This window comes from Triturus cristatus, chromosome 1_2 (genome assembly GCF_964204655.1).
Source record: "Triturus cristatus chromosome 1_2, aTriCri1.1, whole genome shotgun sequence".
In the NCBI taxonomy this organism is placed as follows: Eukaryota; Metazoa; Chordata; class Amphibia; order Caudata; family Salamandridae; genus Triturus; species Triturus cristatus.
This window is the reverse complement of record NC_140580.1, coordinates 946,346,638-946,366,303: the sequence shown is the minus strand read 5'-3', so window position 1 is coordinate 946,366,303 and position 19,666 is coordinate 946,346,638. Positions and strand designations below refer to the sequence as shown.

The 19,666-nt window shown below is 42.9% G+C and overlaps 1 protein-coding gene across 4 annotated transcripts in view; it reads left to right on the top strand.

Moving 5' to 3' along the window:
* C1_2H9orf43 (chromosome 1_2 C9orf43 homolog) overlaps positions 1-19,666 on the top strand; it is a 285,830-nt gene that overhangs the window by 155,466 nt on the left and 110,698 nt on the right. For all 4 annotated transcript variants that reach the window (XM_085609947.1, XM_085609948.1, XM_085609945.1 and 1 more), the window contains one exon: positions 9,701-9,826. In XM_085609947.1, the coding sequence (XP_085466073.1) occupies positions 9,701-9,826 (126 nt within the window). The remainder of the gene's footprint in view (positions 1-9,700; positions 9,827-19,666) is intronic.

The window sequence follows — 19,666 nt, the reverse complement described above, 5'->3', positions numbered from 1 at the left end:
CTAAAACCTTTCTTTCTCTGCAGTGATTCAGATAAATTACAATCTCATCATTTCACTCTGTTCCTGCTTCTCACTGATTGACTGCCTGTAATTACCTACCTGCACACATTAACCCTACACTTCTTCTACCAAAAGTGTATTTTATTGTACATGTGAGTGCCGGAGTTCTTTAAATATCTTTGCATGTGTTCTGTAACCGTGCATCCCTGCACTTTTCTGCATTATGCTACTGTGCAAAGTAACCCAGAAGAGATCTACACTACAAATACCCCCATTAAATATAAACCAACTACTTTCTGCCACTGGTTGTTTGAATTTTCACTTGTTGCCCCATTGGGTTTCAGAGCTTGAGGACTAACTCTGGACATAGATGTAGGTGCTTCAATGTTGAAGTGAACTGACACTGCTAGGGGTGTGCAAAGCTTTTTTTTGCCTACAGCTTTTTGCAAAGTTCTGGGTTTTTCTTTGTCCGAGCAAGGTTTATAATCAAACCAAACACGAACCACTGAGTGCCAATCATCTTACCTGTGAATTATAAACATAATCCTGTGTCATAAAATGTGTGATGAATTCTATTGTCTGCAGTTTTACGTTTCGTTGAGCTTTCCAGGTCACAATGACGTTGCAGAGGTGAAAAAGACGAAGGAATAGTGTATTGCGTATGGTGAGGCGGGAGTTCTTCCATACTTGGTGGAGCATCCCGCCCCACCAAAATCATGGTCCCCAAACACATTAGAGTTGGTGGAACCAAAGGGTTTCCAGCGTCAGAAACTCTGCTGGTTCTGCCTTTAAGAAACCCCTGACCTGGTTGCCCATCCTATAAAGTGGCAGTCGCCACACCCAATTTATGGCAGGTGATTGGATTTTCATTGCCTCGCATGCCATTCCCAGTCAGATATAACAAACACCTGTCCAGTGCTCCCAGCCAGAGAAAACAAACACCTGTCCAATGCGCAGGGAAAAACTCCCTGTGTGTCAGTCATTGATGTTTGTTTTACTGAATCAAACTCTTGCCCTGAGAGTTTGTTTCAGTGGAGAAAAAAATGAATACTTAGTAGGTGAAAAAACACAGGACTCTTGCTCATCACTTATCTGTGCCTTTAGGGCATTCGTTGCAACAGCAGAGGCACAGGAGTCACGGAGATTAGAGATGATCTCTAAAAAAGGCAAGAAGCACTCCACCACAGGAGCGGGCACCACAGCCTCCACTACACAAGCCGTATTATGGAAAGTGCCCTGGGGGCACAACGGGCGTGTATGCCCACTCTGTGTGCCCCCGGGGCATATAACTTAAGGGCCCGGATAAGCTTTCGCAGCCCCTTCTGTGATACTGATAGCGCTGGTGCACATGTATCGCTAGCGCTATCCTGAGATGGTGTTCCCTCATTTGAACGTAGGTGAAGCAAATTTACCATGCCTCTGAGACCACAAAGTGGGCACAGAGGCAAACATGCCCTTAGGAGACGCATGGACACAAAAAGATGGGCGCACTGCCAGAGTGCCCCATGAGGCAAGCCCCCTTAAGGGATGAAAGGGAGTCCCATGGACCCACCCAGATATTCGCTTGCAGGCGGGTGCAGTGACTCGGGAAACAACCTTTACAACGCAACTTTTACAACGCTATGCTATTACAACGCATTTTTTACAACGCAAAATCTTTTACAACGCAAGCATTTACAACGCATGCTGTTATATGGTAAGTACTTTTACAACGCATATACCATTACAACGCATACAATGCAAAAGCTTTTACAACGCATGCATTTACAACGCATGCTGTTATATGGCAAGTACTATTACAACGCATATACTATTACAACGCCTTTTTTTTAAAAAGTAAATTGTGTTTCTTTAAAAAATTAATTAATATTTGATAAATATGAAAGAGTAATTAATGAGTATAAATTATTTATTAATTATGAAAAATTAAAAAATGTGAGCAGTTTAACAAAATATAAATACTTGAGTATTTTTAAGATATCAAAGAGTATTTTTTAATTTAAATTAAATAAATATTTATTTAATAATAAATGATTTGTATTAAGAAAAATTAATACTTGAGTATTTTTAATTTTATTTTTATATGTTAAAAATCTAAAAATAATAGAGCATATAATAAATAAAACTATAAAAATAACTTTATTTAAAAATTAGTATTATGAAAGATTAATACTTGAGTATTGTTAACCTTCTTATGTAAAGTGTAATGTTTGTAAAAAATTTATTTAACAATTGGTATTATGAAAGATTAATACAAGAGTATTTTTAACCTTCTTATATAAAGTGTAATTATTGAAAAAAAAACTATTAAAAAAGTTAGAGTACTTTTGGAGTATTATAATATATATAATAATAATAAATAATATAAAATAAGAGAAATTTTAACAAAAAAATTAAGATAAAAACCGAAAAATATTTATTACATTAATAGAGTAATTATAAATGTATTTTAAAAAAAAAGGACACCAAAAGAAATTACAGCAAAGAAAATAGAACTTACTTTAAAAAAAATTCCCACGCTTTTGCATTGAAGTCTATGAGCTTATTTGTCCTTCATTTATGTTGGCAGCTTCAGAATATACAACCCGCGGAACAAGAAAAGAAGGAGCAGGAAGAGAAGAAAGCGCAAGTTTGGATGGAAAAAGAATATAGAGTTGAGGTAAGGAACATATTTAGTAAATTTACATTTAAAAATTAACATTTTACATGATTAAATTAAAATTTTAAAAAATAATAACAGTGAACAAATAATGTTTAATAAATTTTTCTTTATTGCAACATACTTAAAAAATATTCATAAATCTTTATTGATTTTTGGAAAATAATGTACATTATTTAGAAAACTTAGAAATAATTTATTTATATTTATAAACATTTATTAACACATTATGTACATAAAGTAGTCCGTAATACACATTAATGCGCGCGATGACGTCATGACGTGAGCGTCGACGTAATTCGCCATTTTGAAGACCATCGGAGGAGGAAGCAGCAGGAAGCTGATCTGCGCCCAGGTAGGAAACAATTTTCACTTTTAATTATAGATTAAACCTTTAATAGTGATACATATATAGTAAGAAAAGAATAAGGAGAGGTTGCGGAAAAACTAATTGATGTTGTAAATGTTTTAAGTCATGTCCACATTTATGTCATTAATGTATGCCTATGTCGGGTCGCGCAAAGGAATTGTTTCATTACAAAAATGTATGTAACTGTAAAAATATTTTTAGTTACTGCTCACAAAGTTTATTTCTTAACTTCGGAAACAAAAATACTTATTTAGATCTTCATTTCAAAGTGAAAAATAATGGCGTTTTCGTAAAATTTGGAAGAAAGTGAATGTTTACAAAATGGTGTTTAAGCAGCAATGTGCATTTTGGATAATGGCTTAACTTTTACAAATTTGAGTAGTTTGATTTTTGGTGAATTTTTAGGTCGGTAATAAATAAAGAAGTTTTCTTAAATTAATCAACTGGCGTTTGGTTTTTGAAAATTTAGTCCAATACTATGGAATAGTAGATTTTATCACATTGGTAGTTTTGCTATAAATGAAGATTTGAAAAAAAAAACAGACCCGACTTGTAAGTTTTGAAAAAATTTTAGAAAAACATTGTATGCCAATTGTAATTGAAAAAAAATTAAGTTTGAAGCAAAGCAAGAAAGTAAGTACAAAACTAATTTTAGAAAGAAAGAATGTTAGAAAGATTTTCCAGGTAGTCTATAGCCACACACAACGAAAATTGTTGTACAATAGCCAATAGTCTCTCTGACATTTCCTTTGTTTTGACAGTTACTCGTGGGTTTAGACTACCTGCAAGTGTTTGGGCTATTCTCATTTCTTGAAAACTTTGCTCCTTCTTCAAAGTTTCCAAGAAAGAGTAGAAGTTTGGATGAGGTTTGCCAATTGTGTGGTTGAAGGAGTTATGCCATCCCTCAATGGCATTGTTTGTTTTTGCTTCTCCCTCTAAACAACTCGTGTAGCAGTTCCACCACTCGTGGCTTCCTCCTGCGACCCGATCTGCTTAGGTGCCCAATCCATGTGTCTTCGAAATAATTTAGAATGGGTGCCAATTTCTCTTCGTTACTAGTATAATAAGCAGATTCTATAATTGCAGTGTAGTACTCGTCCACACTATCGGGAGCAACAAAACAAAGTGCTGTTAATTTTTTTAGTTCAAATTGTAGTTTGCTATCACGAGAATATTCTGCAACTAGGGATGTTTTCTGTAATTTACGCCAAAATGCCTGGGAAAAATGGAAAAAACATCCCTGAATTTGGGTATCCGTGTACGTTTTATTGATCACATTGATCATGCTCAATTCAAAATCAATAATTATTTTCCTAGGACTTTGAGAGGTTTTACTTTTAATAACTGATAAAAGTTCAGTGTATGTTGCAGAAGTCTTATCAGGTAGCAAACTATATACTAAGGGAATTACACTGTTGTTAATTTTGGCATGTATAGTGTAAATTTGAGTGAAAGGATGGGGTGTACTTTTAAACGTCCCATCCATCATCCAAATTTCACTACTTTCTAACTTGGCAAGGTTACGTGGGGTACTAAAAATGAGAATTCGTTTCTGAGGGTTTTCGTTGTCATGCAGAAGGAAAGGTTCATCAGAAAAAGAAATAGCAAGATCATGTGGAATTCTAATGTCTGAGAAAGAATGTGGTGTAGATAATTGAATGTTACTTGCCTGCTTTTGTCTTTGAATAATTCTTCTCAAATTAGGAATTATAGGCATGTTACTAGCAACATGACTGGGGACATGCTGTGCAACCTCTCTTAAAATAGATCCTGTGGAATCATTGGAGGTGCTTGCAATAGCTTTCATTTCGTTAACTGTTTCTCTTATTTCTACCTCCATTGCAGAGGCAGAGTGGTTATGTTCAGTTGTTTTAACAACTAAATTATCAAGAGTAACCGCTCTGCCGCTGCAATGGGTAGTGTAGTATTGCACACACCTCCAATGATTTCTAGTTAAACTTATTCTTTCCTTACTATATATGCATCCTCCATGGTTTAATACATTTTTTCCCTTCCTGGATTTAATGTACTTCGCAGCTTCAAGACTAGACATTCTCTGAAAAGAAAAGAGAAGAAAAACAAATTAGGATGAAAAAGTAAATGCTATACCTCTAATGTTCACTTACACCTTCCAACACTTTCCCTACTGCTACACCTTCCTGAAGTAAGAATAGTAAATGATACCCCTACACCATCCAACACTTTCCCTACTGCAGCACCTTCCTGGAGTTAGAATAGTAAATTGCACCCCTACACCATCCAACACTTTCCCTACTGCTGCACCTTCCTGGAGTTGGAATAGTAAATGGCACCCCTACACCATCCAACACTTTCCCTACTGCTGCACCTTTCTGGAGTTAGAATAGTAAATTGCACCCCTACACCATCCAACACTTTCCCTACTGCTGCACCTTCCTGGAGTTGGAATAGTAAATTGCACCCCTACACCATCCAACACTTTCCCTACTGCAGCACCTTCCTGGAGTAGGAATAGTAAATGGTACCCCTACAACATCCAACACTTTCCCTACTGCACCACCTTCCTGGAGTTGGATTAGTAAATTGCACCACTACACCATCCAACACTTTCCCTACTACTGCACCTTCCTGGAGTTAGAATAGTAAATTGCACCCCTACACCATCCAACACTTTCCCTACTGCTGCACCTTCCTGGAGTTAGAATAGTAAATTGCACCCCTACACCATCCAACACTTTCCCTACTGCTGCACCTTCCTGGAGTTAGAATAGTAAATTGCACCCCTACACCATCCAACACTTTCCCTACTGCTGCACCTTCCTGGAGTCAGAATAGTAAATTGCACCCCTACACTATCCAACACTTTCCCTACTGCTGCACCTTCCTGGAGTTAGAATAGTAAATTGCACCCCTACACCATCCAACACTTTCCCTACTGCTGCACCTTCCTGGAGTAGGAATAGTAAATTGCACCCCTACACCATCCAACCCTTTCCCTACTGCTGCACCTTCCTGGAGTTGGAATAGTAAATTGCACCCCTACACCATTCAATACTTTCCCTACTGCAGCACCTTCCTGGAGTTGGAATAGTAAATTGCACCCCTACACCATCCTACACTTTCCCTACTGCTGCACCTTCCTGGAGTTGGAATAGTAAATTGCACCCCTACACCATCCAACACTTTCCCTACTGCAGCACCTTCCTGGAGTTGGAATAGTAAATTGCACCCCTACACCATCCAACACTTTCCCTACTGCACCACCTTCCTGGAGTTGGATTAGTAAATTGCACCCCTACACCATCCAACACTTTCCCTACTGCAGCACCTTCCTGGAGTAAGAAAAAAAACTTCTTCCAACTGCAACTCTTATTTTATATACTTTGGGATTATATTAACAATAAGAAGTAAATGGTTTGTCTTACATATTGATGGTTTAAATACAATGCTGTTTAAAAATACCTTGTTTTTTTTAAATTGGTTTCCTTGTTGAGGCTTCTGAAGTGGAATTGGCCTGCTGGCTGGAGTTGTCACTTATGTGATGGACAGGATCGTAGAACAAAGTAACAAACAATTGTCTGGAAAAATGAAATAAGAGAAAATGAAAAAACTGAACGTTGTTGACAAATGCAAATTTTGATTAACTTTTGAAAATTATGACATTGAAAATAACTAGTAGTACATAACACTATCCCTACTACTGCACCTTCCTGGAGTTGGAATAGTAAATTGCACCCCTACACCATCCAACACTTTCCCTACTGCAGCACCTTCCTGGAGTTAGAATAGTAAATTGCACCCCTACACCATCCAACACTTTCCCTACTGCTGCACCTTCCTGGAGTTGGAATAGTAAATTGCACCCCTACACCATCCAACACTTTCCCTACTGCTGCACCTTCCTGGAGTTAGAATAGTAAATTGCACCCCTACACCATCCAACACTTTCCCTACTGCTGCACCTTCCTGGAGTTAGAATAGTAAATTGCACCCCTACACCATCCAACACTTTCCCTACTGCTGCACCTTCCTGGAGTTGGAATAGTAAATTGCACCCCTACACCATCCAACACTTTCCCTACTGCAGCAGCTTCCTGGAGTAAGAAAAAAAATTCTTCCAACTGCAACTGTTATTTTATATATTTTGGGATTATATTAACAATAAGAAGTAAATGGTTTGTCTTACATATTGATGGTTTAAATACAATGCTGTTTAAAAATACCTTGTTTTTTTTAAATTGGTTTCCTTGTAGAGGTTTCTGAAGTGGAATTGGCCTGCTGGCTGGAGTTGTCACTTATGTGATGGACAGAATCGTAGAACAAAGTAACAAACAATTGTCTGGAAAAATGAAAAGACAGAAAATGAAATAACTGAACGTTGTTGACAAAAGCTAATTTTGATTAACTTTTGAAAATTATGACATTGAATATAACTAGTAGTACATAAAACTTTCCCTACTACTGCACCTTCCTGGAGTTAGAATAGTAAATTGCACCCCTACACCATCCAACACTTTCCCTACTGCTGCACCTTCCTGGAGTTAGAATAGTAAATTGCACCCCTACACCATCCAACGCTTACCCTACTTCTGCACTTTACTGGAGTAGGAAAAGTAAATGGTACCCCTAACACTGAAAATTTAAAATACCTTTTTCTGTGGCGGATTGTTTTCTTGGCTTCTTGGTACTGCTGGCTGCTGGATTAAGTTATTTGTTTTATTGATTTAATGCAAAAAGTTGCAACGGAATTACTGTGGAAATATAAAAAAAAATTAAAAATCAATGTTACTTTGGCTACGTTGGTTAAAACAAAAAAAATCCAATTGATTGAAAATCTGATATTTTATTTCACTTTATATCACATAACATACTTTTGATGGTGCTGCATGACAAATGAGTATGAGTAACAATTGGTAAAGCAAAACATAATACACTTTCAAGGCATTATTAAATAAGAGTAATAATGGATACCCCTACACCATAATTTCGTTTACGATGCAGTGTGAATGTGTTAATAATTAATATAATCTCCTTTACCATACAACATTTTTGCTAATGCTAAAAATATATTTTTTTAAATAATACAATTAAAATTAACAAACATTTACCTTCTCAATATTAAAGGTGAGTCGATTACGTTGTGGTGATGGAAAATTAGGTACAAGAATTCTTGATTTTGGAAAAATAACAAGTTTCTGTTTTTGGAAAAGAAAGTAGATGATTTAAGTTGTGATATATTTTTAGTGATAAAAAAATTAGAAACAGTTCATTTTATAAGTTAATTTAAAATTTATAAAAACATATTTTGTATGGAAATAACACATGATTTACGCTAAAGCAAGGTGTTAAAATATATTAGTGACTTACTAGTAGTAGCAAACTATCAATGCTTTTTCAAACGAATTCAGTGCTCTCTCAGTGGAGGTCGCAGTGGAGGTCTCAGAGGGTCAGGTTTTGACGTCTGGTCTCTCTGGTAGTTGATAATCAACTGATTGCAAAATGGTGTCTCCCTGGTATTTATAAGTTTTAGTCAGTGTCACTATTAATTTTTTTAAAAACTGCGTTCGTTGTGTTTTTTAGTATACTTTAATATTGTGTGGAAAATGATAATTTAAAAAAGCATTAAAAAATGTATTGTTTTCATTCATTTGCTCCGTTTTGGCATCCATTTTGGAACATGTCTTTTACTATTGTTTTCATAGAAAGTGTTGTAGGACAAGATTTACAAGTGAGATGGATAAAATGGCGCCTATGTGTATGTGTCTTCTGTTTTACTCTGTTTACTTATTTTCCGATATATTCATGAAAAAAAATGTGTATGAACTGTTGTTTAATTTTTCGTTATTTGTTTTAAACTGTGAAATGTGTGAAAACGGATTTTTGGGGGAAATGGGAGTATTAATTTTAATACCCGAGTATTAATTTTAATACTCGAGTATTAATTTTAATACTCGGGCATTTATTTTGTCATGCATTTCAGTTAATTTACGTACAGTTTTTCTCCACATTTTAATACACTTCCCCACCCTAAAACCCCTAATTTCCCTGCATCCCGTGCCAGATTTTATTGTACTTTTAAATAAAAAAATATTTTTTTTGCGTTGTAATGGTATGCGTTGTAATGGTTTTCGTTGTAACAGCACTTTTAAGTATTTTAATAGGTATAGCGTTGTAAAAGTAATCGTTGTAAAGTAATGCGTTGTAGTAGTGTTTGCGTTGTAAAAAATGCATTGTAATGGTAGGCGTTGTAATAGCATGCGTTGTAACGTCATACATCCAGTGACTCACGCTTCAAAATGCAGTCAAGTTGCCACTGTACTGCAAAACACTGATTGGCTTTGAAGCAGCCGCTCCACATTTCACTTGAAGGTGCTGCCCCCAGGGTAGCAAGAGTGTGCAGCTGCCCGGAGGGCAGCACATTTATCATAATAGGCCCGTTTACACCTGGGGTTCCTGTTTAAAGAGGCTCTGTGGCGCAATTATTTAACCATTAAGGCTCCATACATTTAAAATGTATCGGTGCCAAGGGTAGTGGTATAATAATGCTTGCTATTTCTACAGGTAAAGAATTTTGAAGCATTGACATATTTAGAAACAGATTTCTAATTTGAATTCTCTATGCATGTTCATGTTTAATATCCTTTTTTACCAGGCAAACCAGCATAATTCTTTGAATTCTTCTCGACTTTCAGGTCACTGTCCAAATAAAGTGCAGCCCGAGAGGTCGTTCGGTTTCCTTGGAGGCCTGGGCCTGTTTCCAAGCCCTGGCAGCACATCAGGGACTTGCCAGAAGACACATTTTATGGAGCCGCCTGACGGTAGGTACATAGGGTATTGGGTTCTTTAAAGCATCAAGCTCAACATCCAAAGTAACTCATTGAAAAGTAGCCTACTGTGTGTTCCTCTGCCAGATTCTGCTAGTCAGGGGCTAAAGGGCTGACTAGAGTCCAACCATGAACTTGTGATTCATCGACCCCTGATATTAAAATCCTTGTCCAGCCTTGCACGCATTGCACAGAATGAATATCTTGGAGGGTCATAGCAGGAAATTGGTAACTGACGAAATTTAAAAATACATACGTTTCGGCCCTCCAAATGAGTGCCACTTGAGGACCATGATGCAGTATGGCGGCATGGGTCTGCGACTCGATACCAATTAACAGGTCAGTTCAAATGAAAGCATTATTCGGCATTCTCTGAAAATTCTCGTTGTGTGGTCCTAGTCTACTGTTCTACTTTCCTGGCTTATTTTCAAAGAATGTGCATGCCTCTATGATTCCTAAATTTAGATACAAAAAGGAAAGCAAGGGTGTACCTCAGCCAAGGATATTGGGGGGGGTGAGTCTGAGGTTTCTCACAGCAACATGGTGGACCTAACAAAACAGGATGGTCTGTAAAGCGGTGGTCGAAGGAGAGACTGGAACCCACCCATAGGCATTGCTTAATTTGTAAAACAATATGTTCCAGGGCCCAAAGATTTGCTCAGAAGCCCACGATCAGCACCATCAAAGGTCAGGGTGCTGAAAACCAAGGCTATGTAGGCTTGATTCCTTCTCATTCCTCTTTATTTCACCACCAGACACTTCCTGCATCTTTATTTGTCTCTTGCAAGTTCTTTTTATTTGCTGCTTTCTTTCTTTGTCACTATTTTTCACCTTTTCCCTTCTTCCTCAATTTTGTGTATTTCTCTCTCTGGATCAATTTCTATTGAGGAAAATAAGTGCTGGTTCCTAAACATGAGTGCCGATGGGTCTCACCTGCAACCTCCATCTCCAATTAAACACTGCACATAGGTGAACACTGATTCAAAGTTATTTATTCGGAAAGTGATGAATAGCTATAACCAGAACTAAAAGGTTAACTTTTATTATGTACTTCAAAGCAGAAGAATGTTGGGATTTAAAATGTGTTGAAACACGTCACTAATCAGATTATACAAGCAGTTTTTACTTTACAACTTGAATCTCGCAAATAGACCCCCAATACCCCCTTTTTTTAGGTCTCGGCTAGCGTGGCTGCGCACATGCACAGCTCGCTCGGCAAGATTTAACGTTTTGGAGGAGTTTCAGTAAAGGGCTTTAAGCCCCGCCCCTCTTTTCCATTGGCCGGTGTCACCGTTTATGCTAAACGGTGGGCAGCCATTGGAAAAGAGCTGTATGTGTTACCTCCATTTGGCTTTTTCTGCCGTCCCACTTGGACGGGCTCGCCTGCTTTCCGTTAGTCGTAAACGATTTCTTATCTTTATGGTGCCATGTGTTTAAATACATGGCCCCATAAAGACAAGAGATCGGCCGCAGCGCGGTCCTCCTTTCACTTTCACCCTTGCTTTACGCCCTACCAGTTTACGTCACCAGCTGCCTGTAGCACAGGGAGGACAGGGCTGAGGCAGTATCCTCTTTAACTTTTGCAGCCTTAATACGGTGATTCATTTCTGCGCACAGCTTCCCGCAGCCGGAGGTCCCAGACAGAGCACTCGCCCAAACAATCCTTCAATATTCTGCACCTCCAAGTCACCTGGTTGCCTGTAAAACGAAGGTTCTAGCGTCGGAGACAGGAGTGAGCATTTGTGCAAAGTTTGGGAGCTCCGCTGTCTCTGGTTGTGGTGCAACGAGCTGCTGCGCACCAGTGCTCTGTCTGGTACCTCCGGCCGCCATTTCTTGGAGGGTTATAGCTGGGAGATTCGGACAGCACTGCCCCCCCGATTTGTGGTCTCCGGAGTGATTCTTGCCTGCTGCGGACCTTACCCGCAGACCGAGGCTGTGTCCATTGGATCGACCGAGGGCTCCGTGTGCCCAGTGGTGAGGAGGCAGTAGAGCGGGGGTCCGGACTACTTGGCCCGGGTACGCATTGTCGCACAACCTTAGATCCCCAGACACACCGCACACACCACAGGCACAGACAGATTATCGCACCACACGCAGCCGATAGAGACCCCCCCACCACAGGCACATAGCAGACACACACACCCACACAGCCGACAGACACACACAGGAGAGATACACAAACAGCAGACAAAACAGACATGCACATACACGACAGACACACATAGGTATTGGAGAAAAGGGATCCATCCAGCCACACACCGCAAAGGAGCCAAGACACAGCAGACAAAAGAGAGACACAGCCCACACACTGCAGACAGACACATCGCACACACAAAGGACACAAAACTCGCACCTCTTTGCAATTACAGTATTTTTATTCCTCACTCACGTCTCACTTCCCACAGCCTGGTCTTGCATTCCTCGCGCTCACACCTCTTCTTAGTTAATTCTGTTACATTCCTCATTTGAAGCACCTCTTTTCCAAAATTCAGTAGTTGTATTCCAAAATCTCCCAACCGTTCTCAGAGCTTTAGCAGCTCCATTCTGTGCCCATATCTCTTCACAACTCCCATAGTTCAATTACCCGCTCTTGTATCCCTTCCCAACTCTAGTAGCTCAATTTCCCTCATCTTTTCCCCAGATCCGGTTATTCCATTCCCTGCTTTTAGCACCTAATTCCCTGTTTCAGTAGTTCCATTTCCTGCCCTCAACCAGCTCCCCTAGTTCTATATTACACTCTTGCAATCCCCTCCAGAGCCCCGGCAGTTACATTCCTGCCTTTTGCACCCTCTTCTGAGCTCCAGTAGCTCTTTTCCCAGCTCTAGTATTTCTAATCTCCATCGTTGCATCTCCTTTCCCAATTCCGGTGATTTTCTTCCACTCTCTTGCATCTCTTTAAGAAGCTCCTGGACCTCCATTCCTCACTCTGCCTCTGAACGAACGCTGTTGCATTCCCCACTTTAGGCACATTTTCTCCCAGATTCAGTAGTTCCATTCCCCACTTGTGACTCCTCACAGCTCCAGGAATTCCAGTCCCCACACTGACACCTTTTTTCTGAGCTCCAGTAGTTCCATTCCACACCCTGTCAGGCCCCCTAGTTGTACTACCCAGCCTTGCACCTAAGTTCCTAGTTCCATGCTTCTCACCCTAGGCAGGGCCGGACTGGAAGACCAGCTTAGGCCCAGGTAGAAGTTTGAAGGCAGCCATACAGTGTAGGAGGAGGCTAAGGCAGGTATTCGTGCAAGGCTTGGCCCATGGTATCCCATTCTGTTCTGAGAGCAGCCCTATGGTTTACAGCCTGCCAGGGAAAAGCCAACGTAGCAGAATGGCCGGCTCTGCTTGTGACCACAAGTTTCATGTAAGGGCAGATGTGAAGAACGCCATCTTGTCGTGCTCCACGCTCCTCCTTTTAACCACGCAGTTCTTTCTGTGCTTTACCTGCCTCTGCGTCGTTTCTCCTCAGGACAAGAGGCAAGCAGGCAGGTCACCGCAGCCTAGACTCTGGCCCATCTAGTCATGCGTCAGGAATGTTACATTTATTCCTGCACTCACCGCTTTTTTTCTGCCCCACTGCTGCTTGCAAGCCGGGCACAAGAACAGAAACGCGTGTCTTCATTCAGAAATCGTCCCGAGCAGCCATTTTAATTGGCACCAGCTGCTGTGCGTTACTGCCAGAGCATGCCATATTTTTCAAAATAAGACTCAGGCGGCTGCATCTTCGCCTGCGTGCACTCGCAGCATCTGTCACCTTTATTTTTTCTCCATTCTGGGCTAGTATGCGAAGACCGCCGCTGAAATGTGCCCGTTTGCCTCTGTGGCTAGAATAGAACATGGCGGCATGCCAGGCGCTGGAATGGGCCTGCTATGCACCTGGCAATGTCTGGGTCTCACGTGCCAGGGGCGATCGACAACCCCTTTTGATGGACACCTCCAGCCACTGGGTTAAGCCAAGCTTTGGGGGCAACTGACGCTCCTTGAGATGTCCCAGTCCTGGGCTGGAACCTGGGATTGGTGAAACCTCTAGTGTTCGACAGTTGTAGCCACTGCGCTGTATTTACTCCTGTGCGCTAAGTTTGAGAGATAAAAATACACGCCTTCGGCTTGGAAACTAGCCGAGGAATAGGGTGCCCTGCTCTGGGTATTTTAAATACCTTCAGCAGGCCGTGGAAATGCAGCAAAAAAGCCCTGAAAGCAGACACCTTGCTATATTTTCACCTCAGGTGATCAACAAGTGCACCCTGCTAAGAATATGGCATCCCTGATAAGCAAAAACTGTTCAGGATTTGGTAACTGGGAACGTTGTGAGGTTGGGAGCGGACTGTCTGGAGCTTTGAGGGCTACTTCTCTGTTGGTCTAAGAAGTCCCCATGCAGAGATGGAAGGAGAAAAAAGAACAAGCATTGAAAATGCAATAGGTCTCGCCTTTTATTAAGTTAAAGCCATTTGCTTTGCTATACAATACCATTATCAAAGCAAATGGCTTTAAATTAATTAAAGCCGAGACCTATTGCATTTTAAAATGCTTGTTTGACTTGCAATAGGCACTGGTATGCCAGTATTATGACTATTCTTTTTGCGTACGGAATACAGAATTGCACTATGCCATGGTGTCCCAGTACCTAGACGACCAAGCACTTCTACTGTCACCTTTACTTGGCTCTTGTCTTCTAATACTAAACAATTACCCAGGCTCTTAAGATGCATCCATGTGTGCATTGGTATGCCACAGCCGGTTACTGCGACTGCCACAGGTAACGCCCCTCTCCTTTTCTTCTCTGTTTGCAGCAATGAAGGGTCTTTGTACATTTCAGTCAAAGCTATGTACTCCGGAGATGTGCAACGATTCACAGCAGCGCATGAGCTACTGACATAAGTGCATTGATTTTTTTTCAAGTCACCTCACAAATCTGTATTTTGACAAACATTTTGTTGCATTTCACAGTCAGTTTTGAGGCAGTTTGTATAATTGTATCCCATTAAAATGGTCTCATCTGTATACCAGTGATGATATAGATTGTTTACTCCAGTAGCTCCTACATAGCGCCTCTGGGAAAGAAAGTGTGCAATGTAAAACATGGGCAACCGTGCCAAAGCATGAGTCAGTATTTACGAGTGTCAACTGCCATCGCCACTCAAAATGGGATGTGTGATGGAACAACGCATGCCTCAACAACACATGCCTGAACCAGGTTATCTCAACCATGACTGCGTCTTTACCTCACATGCCTTTACCATGCATGCCTTTACCTCGCCAATTTGGCAAAGACATGATTGGCAAAGGGACATGTGTGGTAAAGGTCACACCCCTGACCCTGTGCCCTAAGCCCTAAAATTCGGCCCTCCTGTGGTGTATTCTACCTGCTCCAGCCCTATAAACTACCCCTACCCCCTATCCTGAGCCCTAAAACCCCACCTGAGCCCCAAAAAACTACCCCTTTCACACTCGCCCTGAGCCCTAAAAACTGCCCTTAATCCCTGAAAATTGCCTCTTTTCCGCCCCCTGCCCTGAGCCCTAAAACTCAGCCCCCTAAAAACTACCCCAGCCCAGCCCCCCTCCCTGAGCCCTAAAACCAGCCCTCACCCCTTAGAACCTCCCCCCAGCGCAACTTACTCAGTCACGTCTCCATCCGTTCTTCCTGCTGCATGCCTTCCTGTTCCTCTCCCATCCGCTGAGACAGCTAGAACGCTAACAGCCTTAACCACGCATGGCATATGCTTGGTTAAGGCAAGCATTGTTCAGCTTGTGGGGAAATGTCACACGTGCTTAGGTCCGCATTGTTGAGGCCATTTCCCCTCAAAGTGTCCCATCCAAAGCACTGAAATGTCACACATAAACACACAGAATGAATGTAAACTTCACACATAAACATAATGAAATGCAGAGTCGCAACAGTCCCCTTAAACTAATGAATCAGAGGCAGAGTAAGCCCCCCTCCATCACCCCAATTAAACACATACACCAGAGCCAAAATGTGAGACCCAATTCAGACCACCACACTCAAAAGTCAGAGCCTCCCCAAAATGTGAACCTCCTTTGCCCCCATTAAAGGCATGGGGTAAATCAGAGTCAACATGTAAGCCCACCCCTCGCCCAATGAGCACACCTAATCAGAGCAAACATGTAAAATCCAGGTCCACATGAACCACAAGTAATCTGACCGTAAAGGTGAGCCCCACTGTCCTCCATGGTATGCGTGCTCATAGTCAAAACGTGAGCACCCCCAATCTCCATGAAACACTCAATCCGAACACAATTGCGAGTCACCATTTGTGTATTAAAGCAGACAGCTCTACTCGCAGCCCGCCTGACAGACTTTGCGCTCACAGACCCTTATCAAGGCGGCCCCTGCGCTGAACATTGGCTACCGTACAGCTCCGAACCTACATGAATGCTTACTCATGCCCTGAAGAAGTTCATTTAATGAACGAAACGCGTTGGCTGGCAAACCATTCAGGTTCCGCTGTTTTTTTTTACAGTAAGACAGTCTGTAGTTAAAATGGTGGGCTTCAAGCCCGGCCTCGGCATCTCTGGGTGACCACGTAATCAGCGACAGGTGCTAAAGATACACAACTTAACATGCAGATGCTCACATTGAATGTAGCCTTTTACATCGCATGCGTTTACAACACATGCGATTACAAAGGGGTCGTTAGAACAACTTGCTCTAAGGGGGCGCACTAGGCTTAAGAATAGTATAATTTACTATTCCAACTCCAGTGTGTGCAACAGTAGGGAAGGTGTTGGAATAGTAAATTATACTATTCCTTCGTTTAGAGCGCCCCCTAGAGCAAGTTGTTGTAACAACTTACTTTGTAATGGTACTGCGATGTGACAACGCGGTCGTTGTAACAACCACGTTGTAATCGCATGCATTGAAACGCATGCCATGTGATGGCTGTTTCCCGCTCACATTATCTGGATAGCACTACAGTCCTCACGTGGATCTGGCAGTGCCTTGCCTGTTGTTTTCTGGCAGGGCACCCTAGTCACCACCTCACATGCAGCAGTTGATTGGTCCAGAGGTGGCAGCAGCTTTGCTCTTTCCCGTGCAGTTGCCTTACATGCCAGGAAAGTGGCGCCATCCACACACAGTGCTCCTTGAAAAAGTCATGCTGGTACGGTGTTCTTTTCCCCTGGCTCCCGTCTCAATCCCTAACCTGCCAGCCTACTCAACAGCCCCCAGACATACTTTTGGCAGCCCGGGCCAGGAGATAATGAGAGATGCTCCCGGTATGAAGACGCCCAGGTGTGCCTTTCACAAGTGAATTAAAGCATCTTTATGGCCTCTGATGTCTCCTCAGTAGCTGGTGCCAGCCCATCCAGCAGCCTGAATGATAATTGTCCTAGCAGACGTAAAGGGAAGTTTAATTTCTATCAAGGGCTCAGACTCAGACTATAATCTTTAGTTTGCTAATTACCAAATTGAACAGTAGCCATTTTAACATTAGCTTTGTACAAAAATAAACCAACATTCCCATAAGTCCTTGAAATATCACAACATGATATCAAGGCAGTCCCAATAAAGTCCATGTTAAATTTCCATGCTGCCTCTTTTCTTCGCTGCTCAGCAGCTAAAGATAAGTGTTTCTCTCTTCTCTTGATATAAAGACTTTTGTATTGTGTATTTTGGTTATTTATCATCATGTGTGGCATGATTTTTCTTTAATCTGTAGCATTTTGCGCCGTTTAATTATTATTTATTTGCAGGATTTCCCCTTAAGTGGTGGGAATGCTCTTACGCTCCTTATGTGGCGATTTGGTGTCAGGAGTAGGGGTGGGCGGAATTTGCGTAGTCACATTACAAAAAGCTCTGCGAAACGGTAAAAAATCTCTGCGAGCACGCAGAAATTCTGCGAACACGCAGAATTGCTTGTTCGCGATGCTTTTTTCCTATTCGCAAATGCTATCTGCGTACTCGGGGGGGAAATATCTCGCAAGCACACATTATGAGAACGCGAAAAAGCAAAAAATTCCATGAAGCAGCGGAACGCAGAATTTTGGGCAATTCCGTGTTCTCCGCGGAACGCGAAATTTCCCAAATTCTGCAAATTCCACTAGCGGAACAGAATGTACCGCCCAGGCTTAGTCAGGGGGCAGAGGCCATGGTGCAGTCTGCTGACCGCTAGGTGGCGCTGCAGCACGCACACAGAGCAGCACCTTCAGCTCCGTGGTGCGCGTCTCTTGTTCTCTTGTTGAGAGCTTTGTCTGTCTGTCGTACCTATACTAAGTCTCCCTCATGACGCCATGCAGACGTCTGAAAGCAATTACGTCCTTCCTCCCCTGGGATGAAGATTTTTATGAATCAGTCAATGCTTCCATACACAGGGCTGTGGCAGAGGACATTACCCCTGTGGAACAATGCCTGTATGGGCAAATTGCAAGGACCTCTCAGCCTGTAGCCACCCGATGAGCAGGAAGCCTCATGCCTGTTATGTCCTGCGAGACATGTTCTAGTGTCTCGACAGGCATAAAGTTTATAGCCGTTCCCATATGGGAGTGGGCACACTTGCACCCCCACACGCATCCCTCACAGGCGTCAAGAGTGTCATGAGCTTGCTAATAAAAGGGCCCGAGTGCACGTGCTCGTGGCTAGTTAACTAACCACACACCTGGTCTCCGTGTCATGCTTTCAGCAACATGTGGGCCTAGTGCCCACGACGCAACAATGGCGACGATTGGGTCTTAACCCATGTTCGAGCCAGCAACTACCTTGCAGGTCCTTGGGGAGGAAAGTAAGTGGCACTTAAAAAACTGCCACCAGCGTTTGTTTGGAAAGAAGACGGCAAGCAGCACCACTGCCTGATGTGGAGCGGTGAACTGTACAGTGCCGGAGAGATACGTGGCGGGCTGGCGAGTGGCACTCCTAGCCTGTGCATGTGGGTGAAAGGTAGTGAGGAAGCCCTCTAGCAAGAGGGATGAGTGCGGACCATCCCTGCCTGCATCACCCTGCTGCCTGATGCCAGGAGCGAGCCAGTGGCGCCACGCGACCTCACCTCCCACGGCGCAGTGCACCGGCGGAGCCTCAACTGCCAGTGGTGCAAGCAGTTGGCACAACGAACCGAGGCTGCACCGGCCCCGGTTAAGCTCCTCCTACACCCGGAAGTGCCTGCGGCCGCTCCGAAGACCAGGAGGTTTTGCCACATGTAAGGAGTACCCGAAGTCCCATCACAGAGCGGCGAGAAAGCCAGTAGCCCTGCCACCCACCTGGCTGGAAGCACACCACGAGGTTCATTGTGACAAGAACCGGTCCGCATCGGAACCAGAGGTACGTCCCCCCTACCTGCGGAGGTGCCCGTCAGCAGCACTGCCTGCTGCCATCTGCCTGGGAAAGAAGCGCGCTCCCAATGAAATGCACTCTGACCCCTCATCAAGGCCTAAGCAAAGAATCAGCTGGCAATGAATGCCAATGGGAGAGCGTGTGCCTGGAAGGGTCCTCTAATGAGGCCAGCCTTGACGAGCACAGTAGAGGCTGCCCCACCCCTGTCAGCATTCGCCTCCTTACCTGGTCGTGAGCAGGCACTCATCGCTTCGTGCTACCTACCGTCCCCGCAGCCACCTATGCTCCTGGTGGGGGCCGGGAACGGCTCTTGTGGCCTTGCAAAGCATTGCAGTGCCACCTGGTGGTCAACACGCCACACTGCACTCGGCCAGGCAGACTGCTCTGAGAGCACATGTACTGGTGCAGCATATACCAGCGCTAAACATCCTGAAGCCCAGCAGAGCCCCGCGAACACGCCTCTGGAAGTGCACCAATCAGCTACAAACAGGGGCATCCCCAGCTCTCCATCACTCTCGTTCAATGGAGGCTGGGGCTGTGAAGGACAGGCGTTGAC